This window comes from Balaenoptera musculus, chromosome 20 (assembly GCF_009873245.2).
Source record: "Balaenoptera musculus isolate JJ_BM4_2016_0621 chromosome 20, mBalMus1.pri.v3, whole genome shotgun sequence".
Taxonomy (NCBI): domain Eukaryota; kingdom Metazoa; phylum Chordata; class Mammalia; order Artiodactyla; family Balaenopteridae; genus Balaenoptera; species Balaenoptera musculus.
The window spans coordinates 36,780,152-36,800,912 of record NC_045804.1 but is presented as its reverse complement, the minus strand read 5'-3'; the positions used below and the strand labels follow the sequence as shown (position 1 = coordinate 36,800,912).

Sequence of the window (20,761 nt, the reverse complement as noted above, 5' to 3'; positions counted from 1 at the left end):
TATTGTCTCAGCTTATAAATGCAAAGGAATATAGGCTTAGAGGAGGTAGGGGAAATGTGGAGATGTTGGTCAGATGGTGCAAAGTTGCAGTTTTGTAAGATGTACAAGTCAGGGGACGTAATGTTCAGGCATGATGACTGCAGTTAATAATACTGTATTGAAGACTGGAAAAATAGATTTCAGATACTCTTATCACACACAGAAGGTAACTCTGAGGAGGTGACTCTGGTAATCATTTCACCATATATATGTATATCAAATCTTCATGTTGTATACCTAAATGTATACAATATTTACTAAAATATATTTAGAAAAGAAAATAAGTAATAAAAGTTTATAGAGGTTAAATGATTTACTCAACGTAGTTAAGGGTAGCTAGGGTTGCAGAACCATAGCTGGCACCTAGGTCATTTACCCTCCACCTCAGTGTTCTTTGCAACATGTTTTGCTCTTTTTCATCTATAACAATTTGCGAAAGTTACTACAACATTTAAGTTCTGCTTTTCAGAATGCTAAGAATATTTATGTTTTTCTTACATGGTAAACTGAATACTAATGAAAAAAAATCAGAGTTGCTTTACTCTAAAATGGAAGGCAGTCATACAGGAACCGAGCAGACTTTAACAAACTGGTAGTTTATTAAAGATAAAAATTATAGGTTTTCAGAACAGACCTTTTATTTTCCTATTCATATTAAGTGCATGCTCTTATAATTTTCTAAAAATATTTATGATAATTTAAGGTATTAATATACTTAATGTGTATGGTCAGCCATAAATGGGTGTGTGAACGTACATATACTACATTTCAGACCAAAAATTGTGATGAAAATTTAGGAGATCTTGTTTTTGTATAATAATGTTCTGACCTGTGTTTTCATTTACTGAATTTTTTTTTCTGTCTTCTGCAGATCAGTGGGGAAGCACAGGAGCTTTTTTCTGTTCGACATGGCCCAATTCGAGCAGCTAGAATCTTGCCTGCTCCACAGTTTGGTGAGTGTAGCCCTTAAGAAGAGACAAATCATTCAGAAAGAGGTTTCTCTTCTACTGGTCTTGGACATCAGACAGCAAGAATGATAACTAAAGTCTGTTTTCCTCCACGTGTCCATACTCCTTCCCCTCCTCCCTCCAAGATAAACTCTTAGTTCTGTCAGTTGAGATGGAAATAGGTAATCTTAACCAATTCAGTATGGCCATTCACTTTCTGCTGCGGTTTTGATTTATCTTCGTCCTCTTTGATCTCCATTTAGTTTCTGACTTTGCTGGCTCTTTCTTGAAGTCCTCTTCTCTCTTGGTTTTCATGGCAGTGCTCTTCCCAGATCCCTTCCTTGCTGACTGTGCCGCTTTTGTTCTGTTTCTGGTTCAGCTTACTTCTGTGGGTATTCCCCAAGTCTCTGTTGTCTTCAGTGTCTTTGCTCCTCTCAGTTATACTTACTGCCTTGAAGAGCTTGGTTTTCACCATTATCTCGATTGTAGATGAGTCTGCTGTCTGTATTTACAGCTATGGCAGAAGTACAGTTTCGGGCTTTTGACCTTGGATCTCCGCTTTAATAATGAACACTTCTTAATGTTGTATGTAACTATTATGTATTTTTAAAGTTAAAAAACCAGATATATGGTTAAATTACATCTGTTATTTGGAAGCGTAAAAAATTCCCAACTCCTTAATGATCTGAGCTTTCTGAGGGTTGTATTTTCTCTTTAATTTGCCTATGTTCACTCAGTAATGCTTTTGTATGTGCACTAAAAACAATCATATTAATATCATTTGCATAATTAAAAAAGAGGATATTAAAATATTTTAATGCTATTATAGTTTTAAAGTTTGTACAGAAGTTGGGAAATCTTCCTGTTAATACTTCCTTCTGCAGTTATTTCTGTAAATTGGTGAGAATGATGTTTATTAAAATGTACTACTATTTGCATAGCTAATGTTAGGGATTAATTTAATTATTAAATCTACTTAATTGAAATGGTAAGGGTGGAGGTAATAAGGCAACAATATCCTGCTGTCACGTGGAGATTTTTCCTTGTTATTGAACTGTATGGCATCTACAGTTATCCGCTTCGTCTCTGCTTTACACTCTCTTTCTGTTTTCTGTTGCATTTGTGTTTTGGTGAAATTTTTGACAAAGAAGATTGTTTTGGAATAACCAGCCTCACTGGATGGTTGGAATCAAGAAGAACTTTATTGCTAAAGGACTCTGCCATGTCTTTGTTTCTTTTGTATGTAATTCACAGAGGCAGATTTTTCTCCTTTCATTTCAGTTATGAAGTTCTATTCTTTATGTCAATTATGTATTATTTATTTATTTATTTATAAAATATTTATTTATTTATTTATTTATTTATTTTTGGCTGTGTTGGGTCTTTGTTGCTGCGAGAGGGCTTTCTCTAGTAGCGGGCAGGGGCTACTCTTCGTTGAAGTGCGCGGGCTGCTCATTGCGGGGGCTTCTGTTGTTGCGGAGCACGGGCTGTAGGCACGTGGGCTTCAGTAGTTGTGAATCGTGGGCTCTAGAGCTCAGGCTCAGTAGCTGTGGTGCACGGACTTAGTTGCTCTGCGACATGTGGGATCTTCCCGGACCAAGGCTCAAACCTGTGTCCCCTGCATTGGCAGGCGGATTCTCAACCACTGCTCCACCAGAGAAACCCTATTTATTTTTTATATTTTAATTTTTTTTGGCCACACTGCATGGCTTGTGGGATCTTAGTTCCCTGACCAGAGATGGGACCTTGGCCCCATGTGGTGGAAGCATGGAGTCCTACCCACTGGACTGCCAAGGAATTCCCCTCTTTATGCCAATTATTAATGTTCAGCTTTTCTCAAATTTTTTACTTTGGGCAGAACTATATGAGAGAGTATAAAGCTTTAAAAGCTAATATTGCTAGTAGAATTTGAGTTTGTTTAATTTACTTTGTCTAATTAAAAGAAAGATTTCTCTATCCACTATAATAGACATTTATTTATTTATTTATTTATTTAATTAAAAAAAATTTTTGGCCGCATTGGGTCTTCGTTGCTGCACGTGGGCTTTCTCTAGTTGCAGCGAGCGGGTGCTACTCTTCATCGTGGTGGCTTCTTTTGTTGCGGAGCACGGGCTCTAGGTGTGTGGGCTTCAGTAGTTGCAGCACGCGAACTCCAGTACTTGTGGCACATGGGCTCTGTAGCTGTGGCTTGTGGGCTCTAGAGCACGGGCTCAGTAGTTGTGGCACACGGGCTTAGTTGCTCTGTGGCATGTGGGATCTTCACGGACCAGGGATTGAACCCATGTCCCCTGCGTTGGCAGGCATATACTTAACCACTGCGCCACCAGGGAAATCCAACTATAATATACTTTTACATGCACTATAAGATACTTTAAATATACTTTTTTTTAGATTTAAGATGTAATTTCACAAAACTAAATGTTGTATGACTTGCAGAAATTATGTTACTTTTTTTGTATTTAATTTTTTAGATTTGTTTTCATCAAACGTGCAACTGATCAGATAAAATTTGTAACGGAAAATAGAATACGCCTTTCCTCTCTTCTGCCCGTTTTGCTTTTGCACTCACTTTGGTGGAATAAGTCCTTTGGTAGCTTCCTGAAAAGGGATGTGTGGTAGATCTTGTTTGTCTGAAGATGTCTTTATTTTTCTTTAATTCTTGATTGTTAATTTGGGTAAGAAATACTTGTTTGTAAGTAATGTTACTTCAGAAATTTGAAGGTATTGATCTAGTGTTATGGTTGAAGAATCTTAAGCCATTTTGATACCTTTTTCTTTGTATATGGCTTGTTTTTTTCTCAGGAGCTAATAGAATGTTGGCTTTTTTCCCAGTGTTCCAAAACTTTGCAGTGTTGTTTCTTGGTTCATATGTTATTCTGGGCCTCTTCGATGTAGAAATGCAAGTAGTATAGTTATGAGAAAATTCTTTTTCTTTTTTTAAAATATCTTTATTGGAGTATAATTGCTTTACAATGTTGTGTTAGTTTCTGCTGTACAACAAAGTGAATCAGCTATATGTATACATAGATCCCCATATGCCCTCCCTCTTGAGCCTCCCTCCCATTCTCCCTATCCCACCCCTCTAGGTTGTCACAAAGCATCAAGCAAGAAAATTCTTTAAACTACTTTTTTGATGGTTTCTTCTCTTAAATTTTCCATGTTCTCTCTTTCTGGTACTTGTATTATTTAGCTGTTATATCCCCTAGAATGATTAATTAAAAAATAATTTCATCCCTGTTCCTTTTGGGAGATTGTCTCAATATGGATTACTAACTCTTCTTGAATAATTCTTTTCTGGGATGTCCCTGGTTTTCCAGTGGTTAAAACTCTGTGCTTTCAATGCAGGGGGTGCGGGTTCAATCCCTGGTCGGGGAACTAAGATCCCACATGCCTTGTGGTGTGCCCCACCCCCTCACAAAATGATTCTTTTCTGCTGTCTTTTTTTCTTAACCTCTCCTCATGCCCAACACCTCCCTCCCTCCCTTCCTCCCTCTTTCCCTCCCTCCCTGTTTTTCTTTCTTGGTGTAATTTACATGTAAATATTACCAAATAGAATCCAGTGATCCATAAAAAATTTATACATCAGGACCAAGTAAAAGATATTCCAGGAATACAAGGTCGGTTAACATTTTGAAAATAAATCAGTGTAATTCACCATATTAGTAGAATGAAGAAGAAAACACAGTTGATCACCTCAATAGAAGTGGAAAAAAACCTTGGCAAAATTTAATAGCCATTTGGGATTTAAAAAAAAGCTTTTAGCAAATTAGGAGTAGAAAGAAACATCCTCAGTATGCTAAAGATAATCTATAAAACAACCTATAGCCAACATTATAATCTGTAATGATATATTAAATATTATACTTTCTTACTGAGTTTGGGATGGATCCTATCACTACTTCTATTCACCATTGAATTCAAGTCCTAGCCATTACAACAAGGCAAGAAAAATGAATAAGAGATGTAAATATTAGAAGGAAAGGTGTAAAATCATCTTATTCATAGATAATTTGATTGTATATGTAGAAAATACAAAACAATCTACAAACCATTAGAATTAAAAAGTGATTTTTTTAAAAAATTAATTATTTAATTAATTTATTTTTGGCTGTGTTGGATCTTCGTTGCTGTGTGCGGCCTTTCTCTAGTTGCGGCGAGCGGGGGCTACTCTTTGTTGTGGTGTGTGGGCTTCTCATTGCAGTGGCTTCTCTTGTTGTGGAGCACAGGCTCTAGGCGTGCGGGCTTCAGTAGTTGTGGCTTGTGGGCTCTAGAGTGCAGGCTGAGTAGTTGTGGCTCACAGGCTTAGTTGCTCTGCAGCATGTGAGATCTTCCTGGACCAGGGCTTGAACCCATGTCCCCTGCATTGGCAGGCGGATTCTTAACCACTGCCCCACCAGGGAAGCCCCAATTAATAAATCATTAATAAGAGCTGTTGCAAAAATCATCAGGAAAATACTAGCAAACAGAATCCAATAGCACATTAAAAGGATCATGCACCATGATCAAGTGGGATTTATCCCAGGAATGCAAGGATTCTTCAGTATACGCAGATCAATCAATGTGATACACCATACTAACAAATTGGAGGATAAAAACCATATGATAATCTCAGTAGATGCGGAAAAAGCTTTTGACAAAATTCAACATCCATTTATGATAAGAACTCTCTAGAAAGTAGGCATAGAGGGAACCTACCTCAACATAATAAAGGCCATATATGACAAACACACAGCCAACATTGTTCTCAAGGGTGAAACACTGAAACCATTTCCTCTAAGATCAGGAACAAGACAAGGTTGCGCATTCTCACCACTGTCATTCAACATAGTTTTGGAAGTGTTAGCCACAGCAATCAGAGAAGAAAAAGAAATAAAAGGAATCCAAATCGGAAAAGAAGAAGTAAAACCGTCACTGTTTGCAGATGACATGATACTATGCATAGAGAATCCTAAAGATGCTACCAGAAAACTACTAGAGCTAATCAATGAATTTGGTAGAGTAGCAGGATACAAAATTAATGCACAGAAATCTCTTACATTCCTATACACTAATGATGAAAAATCTGAACAGGAAATGAAGGAAACACTCCCATTTACAACTGCAACAAAAAGAATAAAATACCTAGGAATAAACCTACCTAAGGAGACAAAAAGATCTGTATGCAGAAAAGTATAAGACACTGATGAAAGAAATTAAAGATGATACAAACGGATGGAGAGATACACCATGTTCTTTTTTTTTTTTTTTTTTTTTTATTTATTTTGGCTGTGTTGGGTCTTCGTTGCTGTACGCGGGCTATCTCCAGTTGTGTAGAGCAGGGTTAGTCTTCCTTGCGGTGCGTGGTCTTCTCATTGTGGTGGCTTCTCCTGTTGTGGAGCACGGGCTCCAGGCACATGGGCTTAGTTGTGGCACGCAGGCTCAGTAGTTGTGGCTCATGGACTCCAGAGCGCAGGCTCAGCAGTTGTGGCACATGGGCTTAGTTGCTCCATGTCATGTGGGATCTTCCCGAACCAGGGCTCGAACCCATGTCCCCTGCATTGGCAGGTGAATTCCCAACCACTGCGCCACCAGAGGAGTCCCACACCATGTTCTTGGATTGGAAGAATCAACATTGTGAAAATGACTATACCACCCAAAGCAATATACAGATTCAGTGCAATCCCTATCAAACTACCACTGACATTTTTCACAGAACTAGAACAAAAAATTTCACAATTTGTATGGAAACACAAAAGACCCTGAATAGCCAAAGCAATCTTGAGAAAGAAAAAAGGAGCTGGAGGAATCAGGCTTCCGGACTTCAGACTGTACTACAAAGCTACAGTAATCAAGACAGTATGGTACTGGCACAAAAACAGAAATATAGATCAGTGGAACAGGATAGAAAGCCCAGAGATAAACCCATGCACATATGGTCACCTTATCTTTGATAAAGGAGGCAAGACTATACAGTGGAGAAAAGACAGCCTCTTCAATAAGTGGTGCTAGGAAAACTGGACAGCTACATGTAAAAGAATGAAATTAGAACACTCCCTAACACCATACATAAAAATAAACTAAAAATGGATTCAAGACCTAAATGTAAGGCCAGACACTATCAAACTCTTAGAGGAAAACAGGCAGAACACTCTATGATATAAATCACATCAAGATCCTTTTCGACCCACCTCCTAGAGAAATGGAAATAAAAACAAAAATAAATAAATGGGACCTAATGAAACCTAGAAGCTTTTGCACAGCAAAGGAAACCACAAACAAGACGAAAAGACAACCCTCAGAATGAGAGAAAATATTTGCCAACGAAGCAACTGACAAAGGATTAATCTCCAAAATTTACAAGTAGCTCATGCAGCTCAATATCAAAAAAACAAACAGCCCAATCCAAAAATGGGCAGAAGATCTAAATAGACATTTCTCCAAAGAAGATAAACAGATTGCCAACAAACACATGAAAAGATGCTCAACATCACTAATCATTAGAGAAATGCACATCTACATTTGCAAACTACAATGAGGTATCACCTCACACTGGTCAGAATGGCCATCATCAAAAAATTAACAAACAATAAATGCTGGAGAGAGTGTGGAGAAAAGGGTAACCTCTTGCACTGTTGGTGGGAATGTAAATTGGTACAGCCACTATGGAGAACAGTATGGAGGTTCCTTAAAAAACTAAAAATAGAACTACCATATGACCCAGCAATCCCACTACTGGGCATATACCCTGAGAAAACCATAATTCAAAAAGAGTCATGCACCACAATGTTCCTAGCAGCACTATTTACAGTAGCCAGGACATGGAAGCAACCTAAGTGTCCATTGACAGATGAATGGATAAAGAAGATGTGGCACATATATACAATGGAATATTACTCAGCCATAAAAAGAAACGAAATTGAGTTATTTGTAGTGAGGTGGATGGACCTAGAGTCTGTCATGTCATACAGAGCGTATAAGTCAGAAAGAGAAAAACAAATACCGTATGCTAACACATATATATGGAATCTAAGAAGAAAAAAAAAAAGGTCATGAAGAACCTAGGGGCAAGACAGGAATAAAGACACAGACCTAGGAGAGAATGGACTTGAGGACACGGAGAGGGGGAAGGGTAAGCTGTGACAAAGTGAGAGAGTGGCATGAACATATATACACTACCAAATGTAAAATAGATAGCTAGTGGGAAGCAGCTGCATTGCACAGGCAGATCAGCTTGGTGCTTTGTGACCACCTAGAGGGGTGGGATAGGGAGGGTGGGAGGGAGACGCAAGAGGGAGGGTGTATAGGGATATACGTATGCATATAGCTGATTCACTTTGTTATACAGCAGAAACTAACACACCACTGTGAAGCAATTATACTCCAATAAAGATGTTAAAAAAAAAATAGAGCTGTTGCATACCAGATTCATTAGATCTTTGGTGAACTGATGCCCTTACAGTGTATTTTTCCAGCATTATTTTCAGCCGTCACCAGTAACCCCTCTCTAAGCCTTCCTCTCCCCAACAACACTCACGCCTTTGTGATAGTTTTATTGAACTTTCGTTTCCTCAAATGATCCATCTTCTTTCTTTCAGACCTTTTCATTTGCTATTTCCTCTTCTAGAATACTCATGTCCTAACCCTTCTTTCTTGTTATCCAATGTCAGTAGTATGTGCTCCCATAGGATTTACTGGTTTTTTATTTTAGTTGCCCAGTTGCCTCTTAATTGCTAGGTTTGTAGGCTGTTTTCATATCTTCAGTACCTAACAGAGTACTTGATACAAGGTGTTAATAAATATTTGAATGTTGCTGCATGGTATAATGTTTTGAAGGTTATGATCTAGAAGAAAAGCAAGTTCCCTTTCTGTAGGTGATTCTGTGCAAAGTCTGTCTCTTAACTAAAAGCGGAAAAACTGAAGGATTTGGATGTTCTTTTACACTGTAGAAGGTCATTATTGTATTTAATGGGCATTTACTCCTAACGACACAGTTTGTACTTCCCTATATTTTCATGGTCACTAACAATAATTGATTACGTTTTTAATGAACCTACACTTGCTTTAGAATTGTTTTCAGTGCAGTCTTCCAGGAAGCTATGACCAATCAATTGGTATTCTCATGTCAGATAAAAGCTGTTATTTGTTATCTTTCAAATCTGTCTTTTTAGAACTTAATTCCAAGTAAATTCTTCTTACTTGTTACTCTCAGGAGCCATAGTGGTTTTTAGTAACTCAGTACCTCGCTTGTGAAATAGAATATAGCAATATGTGTGATTTAATATATAAGTTAAATTTAATATAAGTTAAAAATTTTATATGACTATAGATTTTGTGCTGATAATGCTTATTTCCAAGGAATGGGATCAGAGGACACATACATTTTAATATGTTTTAAATTTCTTAATATAAAGACCATACAATTAATTCTAACCAGTTAAAGTATTCATTATAAAAATTCAAGGAATACTGAAATGTAGAAAATGAAAATTCACTTGATTCTGTTATTAGAGATAAACCCAGGTTACCTCTTTACTTTCCTTCTTTTCTCTCTTTACTCAGATACTGAGCATGTATTGACAGCTTAGAGTATGCATTTCCTGTTTTTTTCCCCCTAAACTATTCATACATGCGTGAAAGTAACTTGTAGTAGTATGTCCAGGACCTGATTCAAGTTCTTTACATGTATTATATGTATTTGCTATTGATGTGTATATGTAGGTTTTTTCATAACAGTTTATATTATGAATGTCTTTCTATTTCAAAACTTCTTTCAACATTGCTAAAAATTATGTCATTCCATTGTATAAACATTTATATTAATTTTAACCTTTTCCCTATAACAGGTTATGTTGTTACATGCTTCTGTATATGTACATTTAAAAAATACACAAGGAATTATAAATATTTTTAGGATAATTCCTAGAAGGGGAATTACTGGGTAAAAGAATGTATACATGTAAAATGTTGATACACATTGTAAAATTGCTTCTCAGAGAGAGTATGTTGTCATTTATATATGAGAATTCCTTTTTTTCCCCAATTCTGTCCTCTACTGGCTATTATGAATCTTTTCAGTCTTGGCCTATGTGATGGAGGAAAATCCTATTCTTGCAATTTTTCTGTCTTTGAGTGCTAGGGAGATTAGAAAAATCTTCATATTTTTACTGTTCAGTCTCATAATACCATGCTTGTTTGTACTCTTTGCTCTTCTCTTATTGATTTCAGCTCTCTACTAGATTATTATTAGTGAAATATTATCATGGATATGTGTCCTGTAGACTTCCTGTGTAGTTTGCAGCCTATCTTGTTATTTGGTGAAATCTGTCCGTTTTTTATGTTATATATATTTAGTTTCACAAAAAGAAAAACTTTGTATATTTTACCATGTCTTATTTCAAATCATGACTCTCTTTGAATGTTGTATTTTTTGTCTTTTTGTAATTTGTTTTCTTTTTCTATTATATCTTCCTGATTGTTTCTTGCCAACCTCTGATTTTCATAGCTTTTGGGGGAAATTTCTCCTTTATTATGGTCTTTCCCTTACTATAATATGTTCCTTTGGAATCACAGAAACAGTGATTGATTAATCATTGCATTCTCTGCAGTGCCTTGCATAATATGTGGAATATATATGGGTGGTGCCCCGAAATGAATTTATCCAGTATTTTATAAAAGAGAAACTAGAGCTCCACTTTTGTATAAAGTTTTTTTTTCTTTTTTTTTTAGTCATTTATCAGTGACCAAATGGAGAGCGCCGCTTTTGACTCTGAGTTTATAACTCTATTAGGAATTATCTTAGCCTTGTGCTTATGCTGTTTGCTTATTGATTATGGAGTAGAGAATCATTTTGGCCTCTCACCTGAACCAGATTTCTTAGAAATGCAGATTGAACCTTACTCGCTATCCTTAGGAGTCCAATATACTGAGTATCTGAACTTCCTTGTTTTAGAGCAAATTCTTATAAACTAGCGCCTTTACTCTGGGAATAGACGGACTCTGGAGATACAGTTTCCTCAAGTGCCTGTGAACCGAAATCCTAGTACTCATCCAAAACACTGGGTAGCCAACTTGGCTTATTCCTTCTAGATTATTTTGTTATTACATACTACTGGAAAGGTACTATTGTTTTTTGTTCTGCTGTGCTCGGAATTCACAGTTTCACACCTTAAAATATTGAAAGGTTTTAAAATAACCCCAAGATCCAACCCATTCTTCCCTTACTGGAGCGTAAATGCCGTGTATTTTCTGAAGCTTGTAATACTGTAAACAGCCCACCCATGCAGTCAATAATACTAATTGTTGCTGCCTTTTTATGATATGAATGGCTTAAGTTATTTTCTAGAAGCAAATATGAGTAGAACACCTTTAGAATTGTTAAACTTTTTCTCATTTTCTTTTTTTTTGGGGGGGTATATTTTCATATAGGGTGCACTTTCTGTGGGTTGAATTTTCATTACTTTTCTCAATGTACAAGTTACCTCTTTCATCCTCTTCAAACAAGTTAAATGTGGCTTTTGTCACATTCAAGGAAGAGCTCTTTGATTTGTTCAGTCATATCAATTCAGAAATTCTGCTTAACTTTTCCAGAACGGTTTGCCATAATTTTTTTTTACTGTAAAAATTTAATAACTATGGTTAAACAAGTAAATCTTTACACACACTCACAGTCTGTTCATCCAAAACACTAGCAACCTTCCAAAAGTAGGCCAACTGACATTTGCTTACAGTCATCACCAGTATTTTGCAAAGAGGAAACAGGCTTATCGACATTTTAAATGGCCAAACTATGAGATTTAGGGCTTCCCTAATGTTTTCTGCTCTAATTACTTCTCAGTTTGCTTTGTGTATGTTTTTCGTAACACCTAGTCCTTATCAGTGGAGCCTTTATTACTTGGGATCATTTAGATTTTTACAAAATTTTGCTAAGCCCATTATTCAGATAAATTATAACTTGGGAACATTTGTTCTCTTCACTATCAATTTCTTTAATACTTTTGGTCAGAGAACAGTGTTTCTAATAGAGAATGTTTGCTTTAGAAGTGCTGCTTTTTTAGTTTAAAATTTTTTTTTTAGTTTTTGGAGATGTCATGGTATTAGAGAAATTGATTTAAGAGTATTCTCAGTTTATACCTAAATATTTGATCCCTGTAGTTAGGGACTTTTCATATGAGGGCTATCGTGAATGGGAAGTATACTGAACAGAAAAGAGAGGAAGTAAATTGATAAATCAAGTGTATAATGTTGCTTAGTATTTTTCAGATGAAATTCTAGGTTGATAATAAACATTATCACCACTTTACCGCTGTCCTGCAAGGTGAATGCCATGACACATAGCTGATAAGTGATCCAGCTGGAAATTGAACTTTAAAACTTGCTCCTTAATCATTTAGGCCTCACTGTCTCCCATTATATGATTTTTCCATTATTACAGGGAAGCACTTTTACCAAATCCAGGTGTTTCTAGGCTGTGTCTCTGACAGCAGGAATCAAACAGTTGTGTATCAGTTGAAATGTGTAAAAAGTATCTCTGTTTCTCTGTGTTTTCATCCACTTTTGAAGGTCTAAAGTATCTTCAGTTGTGTCTTTATTATATTTGGAGCCCTTGGTTGTTTAGTCTAGTGGTGAAGAGCATTGAAAAGAGTCAATATCGGGACCAATATATAGGAAAGCTATTATCCTACATTAGTGTATTTAAAATTTTAAGCTGTTGGGATAAAGTATGTCACAGAGACAGCTGTAATCTATTTAAGTTACATTCATCCTAAATTAAATCAGCCCTTTAAAAGAAACGTTGGTTCCCTTTACAGGACTTGGTATAAACTATTAAAAGTACATCAAAAGGATTAGTGACGGATATCTCGAATCAGATAAAAACAAAGGTGTAACATGAAGCAACTAAATTACATGTGAGCTTAATGATTCTGACCCAAATAAACAGACTTGTAATGGAGATGCTGATTATTATCAGTACAGCTTAAATGCTTTTTTACTTTAGAACTGTAAAGAAGATTGTAGGTGTCTTAGTGAATTGGACAAATTATGGTCTTGGAAATCTGTGTTTATTTATCACAACCATTCCTAGGTGTGAAAATGAAAACTCATAGTTTCCTAATTAATAGTTATTTTAAAGTAAGTCTTTCAGGGACTTCCCTGGTGGTCCAGTGGCTAAGACTCCACACTCCCAATGCAGGGGGCCTGGGTTCCATCCTTGGTCAAGGAACTAGATCCCACATGCTGCAACCAGGAGTTTGTATGCCGCAGCTAAACATCCTGCGTGCTGCAATTAAAACCCAACACAGCTAAATAAATAATATATATGAAAGCTTTTTTTTTTTTAACATCTTTATTGGAGTATAATTGCTTTACAATGGTGTGTTAGTTTCTGCTTTATAACAAAGTGAATCAGTTATACATATACATATGTTCCCATATCTCTTCCCTCTTGCGTCTCCCTCCCTCCCACCCTCCCTATCCCACCCCTCTAGGTGGTCACAAAGCACCGAGCTGATCTCCCTGTGCTATGCGGCTGCTTCCCACTAGCTATCTGTTTTACGTTTGGTAGTGTATATATGTCCATGCCACTCTCTCACTTTGTCACAGCTTACCCTTCCCCCTCACCATATCCTCAAGTCCATTCTCTCCTAGGTCTGTGTCTTTATTCCTGTCTTGCCCCTAGGTTCTTCATGACCTTTTTTTTTTTCTTCTTAGATTCCATATATATGTGTTAGCATACGGTATTTGTTTTTCTCTTTCTGACTTACTTCACTCTGTATGACAGACTCTAGGTCCATCCACCTCACTACAAATAACTCAATTTCGTTTCTTTTTATGGCTGAGTAATACTCCATTGTATATATGTGCCACATCTTCTTTATCCATTCATCTGTTGATGGACACTTAGGTTGCTTCCATGTCCCGGCTATTGTAAAAAGAGCTGCAGTGAACATTTTGGTACAAGACTCTTTTTGAATTATGGTCTTCTCAGGGTATATGCCCAGTAGTGGGATTGCTGGGTCATATGGTAGTTCTGTTTTTAGTTTTTTAAGGAACCTCCATACTGTTCTCCATAGTGGCTGTACCAATTTACATTCCCACCAACAGTGCAAGAGGGTTCCCTTTTCTCCACACCCTCTCCAGCATTTATTGTTTGTAGATTTTTTGATGATGGCCATTCTGACCGGTGTGAGATGATATCTCATTGTAGTTTCGATTTGCATTTCTCTAATGATTAATGATGTTGAGCATTCTTTCGTGTGTTTGTTGGCAATCTGTTTATCTTCTTTGGAGAAATGTCTATTTAGGTCTTCTGCCCATTTTTGGATTGGGTTGTTTGTTTTTTTAATATTGAGCTGCATGAGCTGTTTACATATTTTGGAGGTTAATGGGACACATCTTTTCATATGCTTATTTGCCATCTATATGTCTTCTTTGGTGAGGTATCTGTCAGATCTTTAGCCCAGGTTGTTTCTTTTCTTGTTGTTGAGTTTTAAGAGCTCTTTGTATATTTCAGATAACTGTGCATGTGTATAATATTTTTTCCCAGTCCATGGCTTGTCTTATTCTCCTCACAGTGTCTCTTGTAGAGCATATTCAAATGTTTTTTTCCTCTTCCCTACATGTATTTTAGCTTACTTGATGCTGTCTCACAACTCACTGATGCTGTGTTCATTATTTTCCTGTCTTTTTTTCCCCTTTTGTGTTTCCAGTTTTTGTGCAGTATCTAATCTATCATTAACCTATCGAGTGTATTTTTCATTTCAGACACTGCATTTTTCATTTTTAGAAGGTGTGTGTGTGTGTGTTTCTGTATGGAGAGATCTCCCATGTATTTTTTTTTAATATTTATTTATTTAGGCTGCGCCAGGCCTTAGTTGTGGCATGCGGGATCTTTAGTTGCGGCATGCAGACTCTTAGTTGCAGCATGCATGCAGGATCTAGTTCCCTGACCAGGGATCGAACTCAGGGCCCCTGCATTGGGAGCATGGAGTCTTAGCCCCTGGACCACCAGGGAAGTCCCTCCCATGTCTTTTGAACATGTTCACATTCTCTTCTACCTTCTTGAGTAAATGGAGTATGTTTATCAGAGAGTTTAAATGTCAGCCTGTTCTATGGAAGGATATACTGTGTTTGTGGATTGGAAGAATTAAAATTGGTAAAATGACCATGCTACCCAAAGCAATCTATAGATTCAGTGCAATACCTGTCACAATACCAATGACATTTTTCACAGAACTAGGACAAATAATTTTAAAATATGTATAGAAACACAAACGACCTTGAATAGCCAAAACAATCTTGAGAAAGAAGAACAGAGCTGGAGGTATCACACTTGCTGACTTCAGACTATACTACAAAGCTTCAGTAATACAAACAGTATGGTACTGGCACAAAAACAGACAAAGATCAGTGGAACAGAATAAAGAGCCCAGAAATAAACCCATGCATTTTTGGTCAATTGATCTGTGACAAAGGAGGCAAGTACATACAGTGGAGTAAAGATAGTCTCTTCAATAAGTGGCACTGGGAAAACTGGACAGCTACATGTAACAGAATGAAATTAGAACATTTTCTCGCACCATATACAAAAGTAAGCTCAAAATGGATTAAAGACCTAAATGTAAGACTCGAAATCATAAACATTCCTTGACATAAATTGTAGCAATATTTTTTGTATCTGTCTCCTAAAGTAAAGGAAATAGAAGCAAAAATAAACAAATGGGACCTAATTAAACTTAAAGGCTTTTGCACAGCAAAGGAAACCATTGACGAAATGAAAGAAAACCTACTGAATGGGAGAAAATGCAATGATATGACTGATAAGGGGTTAATATCTAAAATATATAAACAGCTCATACAACTCAACATCAGAAAAACAAACAGCCCCATTAAAAAATGGACAGAAGACCTGAATAGACATTTTCTCAAAGAAGATGTACAGATGGCCAACAGGCACATGAAAAGATACTCAACATCATTAATCATCAGAGAAATGCAAATCAAAACCACAAAACCTCATGCCTCTCAGAATGGCTGCCATCAAAAATGCCACAAATAACAAATGTTGGTGAGAAAAGGGAACCCTTGTACACTGTTGGTGGGAATGTAAGTTGGTGCAGCCACTATGGAGAACAGTATGGAGGTTCCTCAAAAAACTAAAAATAGAACTACCATATGATCCAGCAATTCCACTCCTAGGTATATATCCAGAAAAACAAAATAAAACAAAAACACTAATTCAAAAAGATTCATGCACCCCAGTGCAGTGTTCACAGCAGCACTATTTATAGTAGCCAAGATATAGAAACAACCTAAGTGTCCATCAACAGATGAATGGTTACGGAAGATGTGGATATACATGTACACACACATACGCACACACACGCACACACACACACACAATGAAATTTTGCCATTTGCAGTAACATGATTGGACTTAGAGGGTATTATGCTTAGTGAAATAAGTCAGACAGAGAAAGACAAATGCTATACAATACCACTCCTATCTGGAATCTAAAAAATACAATAGTTAATATAACAGAAAAGAAGCGGACTTACAGATATAGAGAACAAACTAGTGGTTACCAGTGGGGAGGGGCAAGATAGGGTTAGGGGATTAAGAGTTACAAACTATTAGGTATAAAATAAGCTGCAAGGAGATACAAAGTACTGTATATAAAATAGGAAAACAACAAGGTCCTACTGTATAGCACAGGGAACTATATTCAGTATCTTGTAGTAAACTATAAGGGAAAAGAATCTGAAAAAGAATATGTATATATATGTATATATAACTGAATCACTTTGCTGCACACCAGAAACTAACACAACATTGTAAATCAACTATACTTCAATTTAAAAAAATTAAGCTACAAGGATATATTGTACAGCATGGGGAATATAGCCAATATTTTATAATTATATTGTGAATCACTATATTTTGAATCACTGTGTTGTACCCCAGAAACTTATATAATGTTGTAAATCAAGATTATCTCAAAAAAAAAGTCAATCTGTTCTATCAATTGATTGATCTTCTAATTATGGGTCAGAATTTCTTGCTTATTTGCATGCTTTGAAACATTTCTTTGGATGCCACACTTTGTGAATTTTATGTTGCTCAGGGCTGGTATTTTGTATTACTTTAAATATTTTTGGACTTGGTTCTGGGATATAGTCAAATTACTCAGTTTTTGTTTTGTATGTCTGGGACAGTCTTTAGTCTAGGGCAGGAGTGTGCTAACATTTTCTTAAAGGGTCAGCTAGGAAATATTTTAGGCTTGTGGGGTTTTTATTTGTAGATAAAGAAAAATAAATTGGGTTTGGATTTTGTTTGCAGGATAGTTTAAATTTTAATGTGTCTTTGGAGAAGCTGAATCTTAGATCCTTTAAAAGGTGCAGGCATTTTTAGAGTTATTGTAGTTTTAATTGTGCTTTCTTCTCTCTGGTGCTAGATGTAGTAGAAAAAGAAAATGATAAAAACACCAAGGGATTCTTTTTTTCTTTTGATTTTGTGAATAGTTAAAGGAGGCTTGAACTTTCTCTCTCCTCTTACTATTATCAAGGGACTACTATGATTCTTGCCTTATAGAGAATGGCTTTTTTTTTTTCTTTTTTCTTTGCCTGTGATGCTTTTAGTCTTAAAAAACAAGAGGACTGGGCCTCAGTTGTTATCATTTGAATATCTTCTTGGCACCTACTGTTTAACCTAGTTTTCACTGAAATTTTACCTCTTGTTGCTTTTATTGTGTCTTCCAGTTTTTATGTATGTATGTGTTCACTTTGGAAGTATTTTGGAATTTCTATTCTTTCACCTGTGGAACATGGAAAGAATCTGAGGCCAGGTGAATTTATCTAGCTTCATAGTTTACAGCAACAGCCAGACGCATGAACTAATCAAAACTCTCAAATTGTATAATATGAAAATAAAAACTACAACTCTGTGTGTGTGTGTCTGCAAAGGAGTGAGAAGCACAAAATTTAGGAGAATGGCTCCCCAGCAGTGGGTGGCTGACAGGGTTTCAGATGTATGAGTGTATGTTAGTAAATGGAAATTATTGGTAATGTTATACTTCTCATCTTGGGTGATGGGTTCATAGGTATTTATTATATTATTAAAATATAAAGAAGAGTTCCAAGCATTCAACGTTAAAGTGAAGCAAGAATTATTAATGGTCTAATTCTTTGTATTTGGGGCCTTAGGTGGAGAGGAGAAAGATGCAAGCAAGAGAAACCATCTTCAGCAGTCTTTACTGGGTCAGAAGTGGAAATCAGAAATGAGAATTAAAAGTTTAGAGTGAAGGAATAAAAGAGAGGGATATTTCTCTTTGTAGGTATTTTACCTTGGGAGATTTTCTTATATAAAGATGTGTTACTTAAAGGTGCTAATATTTTAAATTTAACAGTATTAAATCAGTTCTGCATTTTCAAAGTACTGTACTTATATATTTTCTCTAACCAGAACATGACTGCAGCTAACATGTGCTCTTGGTATTTTTATTCATATATTGAACAGGCTACTGTAGTATGATCTCAAGTTAATCATCTAATCTACTATAGTTTTATAGTCTTTCGAATGTAAATAATATCCTTCTTTTAAAATTTTTTAAATTATTTATTTATTTATTAAATTTCTTTCTTTATTTTTTGGCTGCATTGGGTTTTCGTTGCTGGGCGCAGGCTTTTTCTAGTTGCGACGAGCGGGGGCTACTCTTTGTTGTGGTGCGCAGGCTTCTCATTGCAGTGGCTTCTCTTGTTGCAGAGCGCGGGCTCTAGGCGTGCAGGCTTCAGTAGTTGTGGCATGCAGGCTCAGTAGTTGTGGCCTGTGGGCTCTAGAGTGCAGGCTTAGTAGTTGTGGTGCACGGGTTTAGTTGCTCCACGGCATGTGGGATCTTCCCGGACCAGGGCTCGAACTTGTGTCCCCTGCATTGGCAGGTGGATTCTTAACCACTGTGCCCCCAGGGAAGTCCTCTAAAATTTTTTTAAAATTGAGGCATAGTTGATTTACAGTGTTGTGTTAGTTTCTGGTATACAGCAAAGTGATTCAGTTATATATATTTGTATATATACATATTTTTTTTTCAGATTCTTTTCCATTATAGTTTATTACAAGATATTGAATATAGTTCCCTGTGCTGTACAGTAGGATCTTGTTGCTTATCTATTTTATATATAGTAGTTTGTATCTGCTAATCTGAAAGTCCTAACTGTCCCCCCACTCTTTCCCCTTTGGTAACCAAAGTTTGTATTCTATGTCTGTGAGTCTGTTTCTGTTTTGTATATAAGTTCATTTGTATCATTTTTTGAGATTCCACATATAGGTGATATCATATAATATTTGTCTTTCTCCGTCTGACTTCACTTAGTATGATAATCTCTAGGTCCATCCATGTTGCTGCAAATGGCATTATTTCATTCTTTTTTATGGCCGAATAACATTTCATTGTATATATACACACACACATATACATATATATATATATATATGCCACATCTTCTTTGTCTATTCATCTGTTGATGGACAGTTAGGTTGCTTCCATGTCTTGGCTATTGTAAAATAGTGCTGCTATGAACATGGGGGTGCATGTTTCTTTTTGAATTTTAATTTTGTCTGGATATATGCCCAGGAGTGGGATTGCTGGATCATACAGCAACTCTATTTTTAGTCTTTTGAGGAACCTCCATACTGTTTTCCATAGTGTACATGCCAAATCTGGTGTATGGTGTGAGGGAGTGTTCTAACTTCATTGATTTACCCATGGCTATACAACTTTCCCAGTACCACTTGCTGAAGAGACTGTCTTTTCTCCATCGTATATTCTTGCCTCCTTTGTCAAAGATTAATTGATTGTAGGTGTGTAATAATATCCCTCTGTATCCTACTTCACAGAGCTATCATGAGGACAAATGAAGTAAACTATAATTTTTTTTGGAAAATTTCCCTGCAAAAGTGACTAAAATGACCAGATGTCAAGAGGGTGCCCCATGGCCTCCACTCCACCACTGGCAGGAGGGAGTAAGTGGCTGTAGAATTCTGGGTGTCTACCCCATCACCATCTCCCTTTCCCCCTCTCATGGTACACTCACAGTGTTTCCATCACCGTCTAAGACCATGGGGACTTTTATCCTTGTTGACCTCAGTCACCATAGGAAGCCAGAGACCATCTCTCATCCTCACACTCTCCTCCAAATAGCATTCAGTTGTCAAACTTTTGAAATCTCTCTGTGGATTCCCCTACTCCCTCCACTACTCACCCCAACTCCTGAAGCCTTTTGACTGGGCCTTCTGGAAGTCACTGTCATCTGCAAAATTCCCTATATCCTCAACCTCTTTTGGAATGTTCTTTTCTTTTCCTCTTGTTGCAGTTTTCATTAGTTATTGCCTTTCAGTTTTTGAAGGTTATATATTTTTATTTCATGGTTTTCTGTAGTACCACTGCTTTCACAATTCCTAATAGTTAATGATGTTGAACTTCTTTCATGTTCTTATTTGAAATCCCTATATCCTCTTTGGTGATATATCTATTCATGTCTTTTGCCAATTACTGTCGAATTTGGAGAGTTTTTTACATATTCTGGCTTCGAGTCGTTCGTTGGATATATGATTTGAAAAATTTTTTTTTCTGTCCGTGGCTTATCTCTTCATCACCTCAATTTAAATGAATTCCAATCAATCACTTTATTTTCAAATGAGAGGATTATTTCCTCAGGAATATTTTGCCACAAATTAATAGGGATCCATCTACACATTATTAACTTTCATACTCTGTGTTTTTGGTTCTCATTTTTCGGATATTGTT

The 20,761-nt window shown here is 36.5% G+C and overlaps 1 protein-coding gene across 1 annotated transcript in view; it reads left to right on the top strand.

Annotated features, from left to right (window-relative positions):
* Positions 1–20,761, top strand: part of BCAS3 (BCAS3 microtubule associated cell migration factor) — a 572,763-nt gene that overhangs the window by 47,308 nt on the left and 504,694 nt on the right. The window contains 1 exon segment of the mRNA XM_036838162.1: positions 911–992. Coding sequence (XP_036694057.1) covers positions 911–992 — 82 coding nt within the window.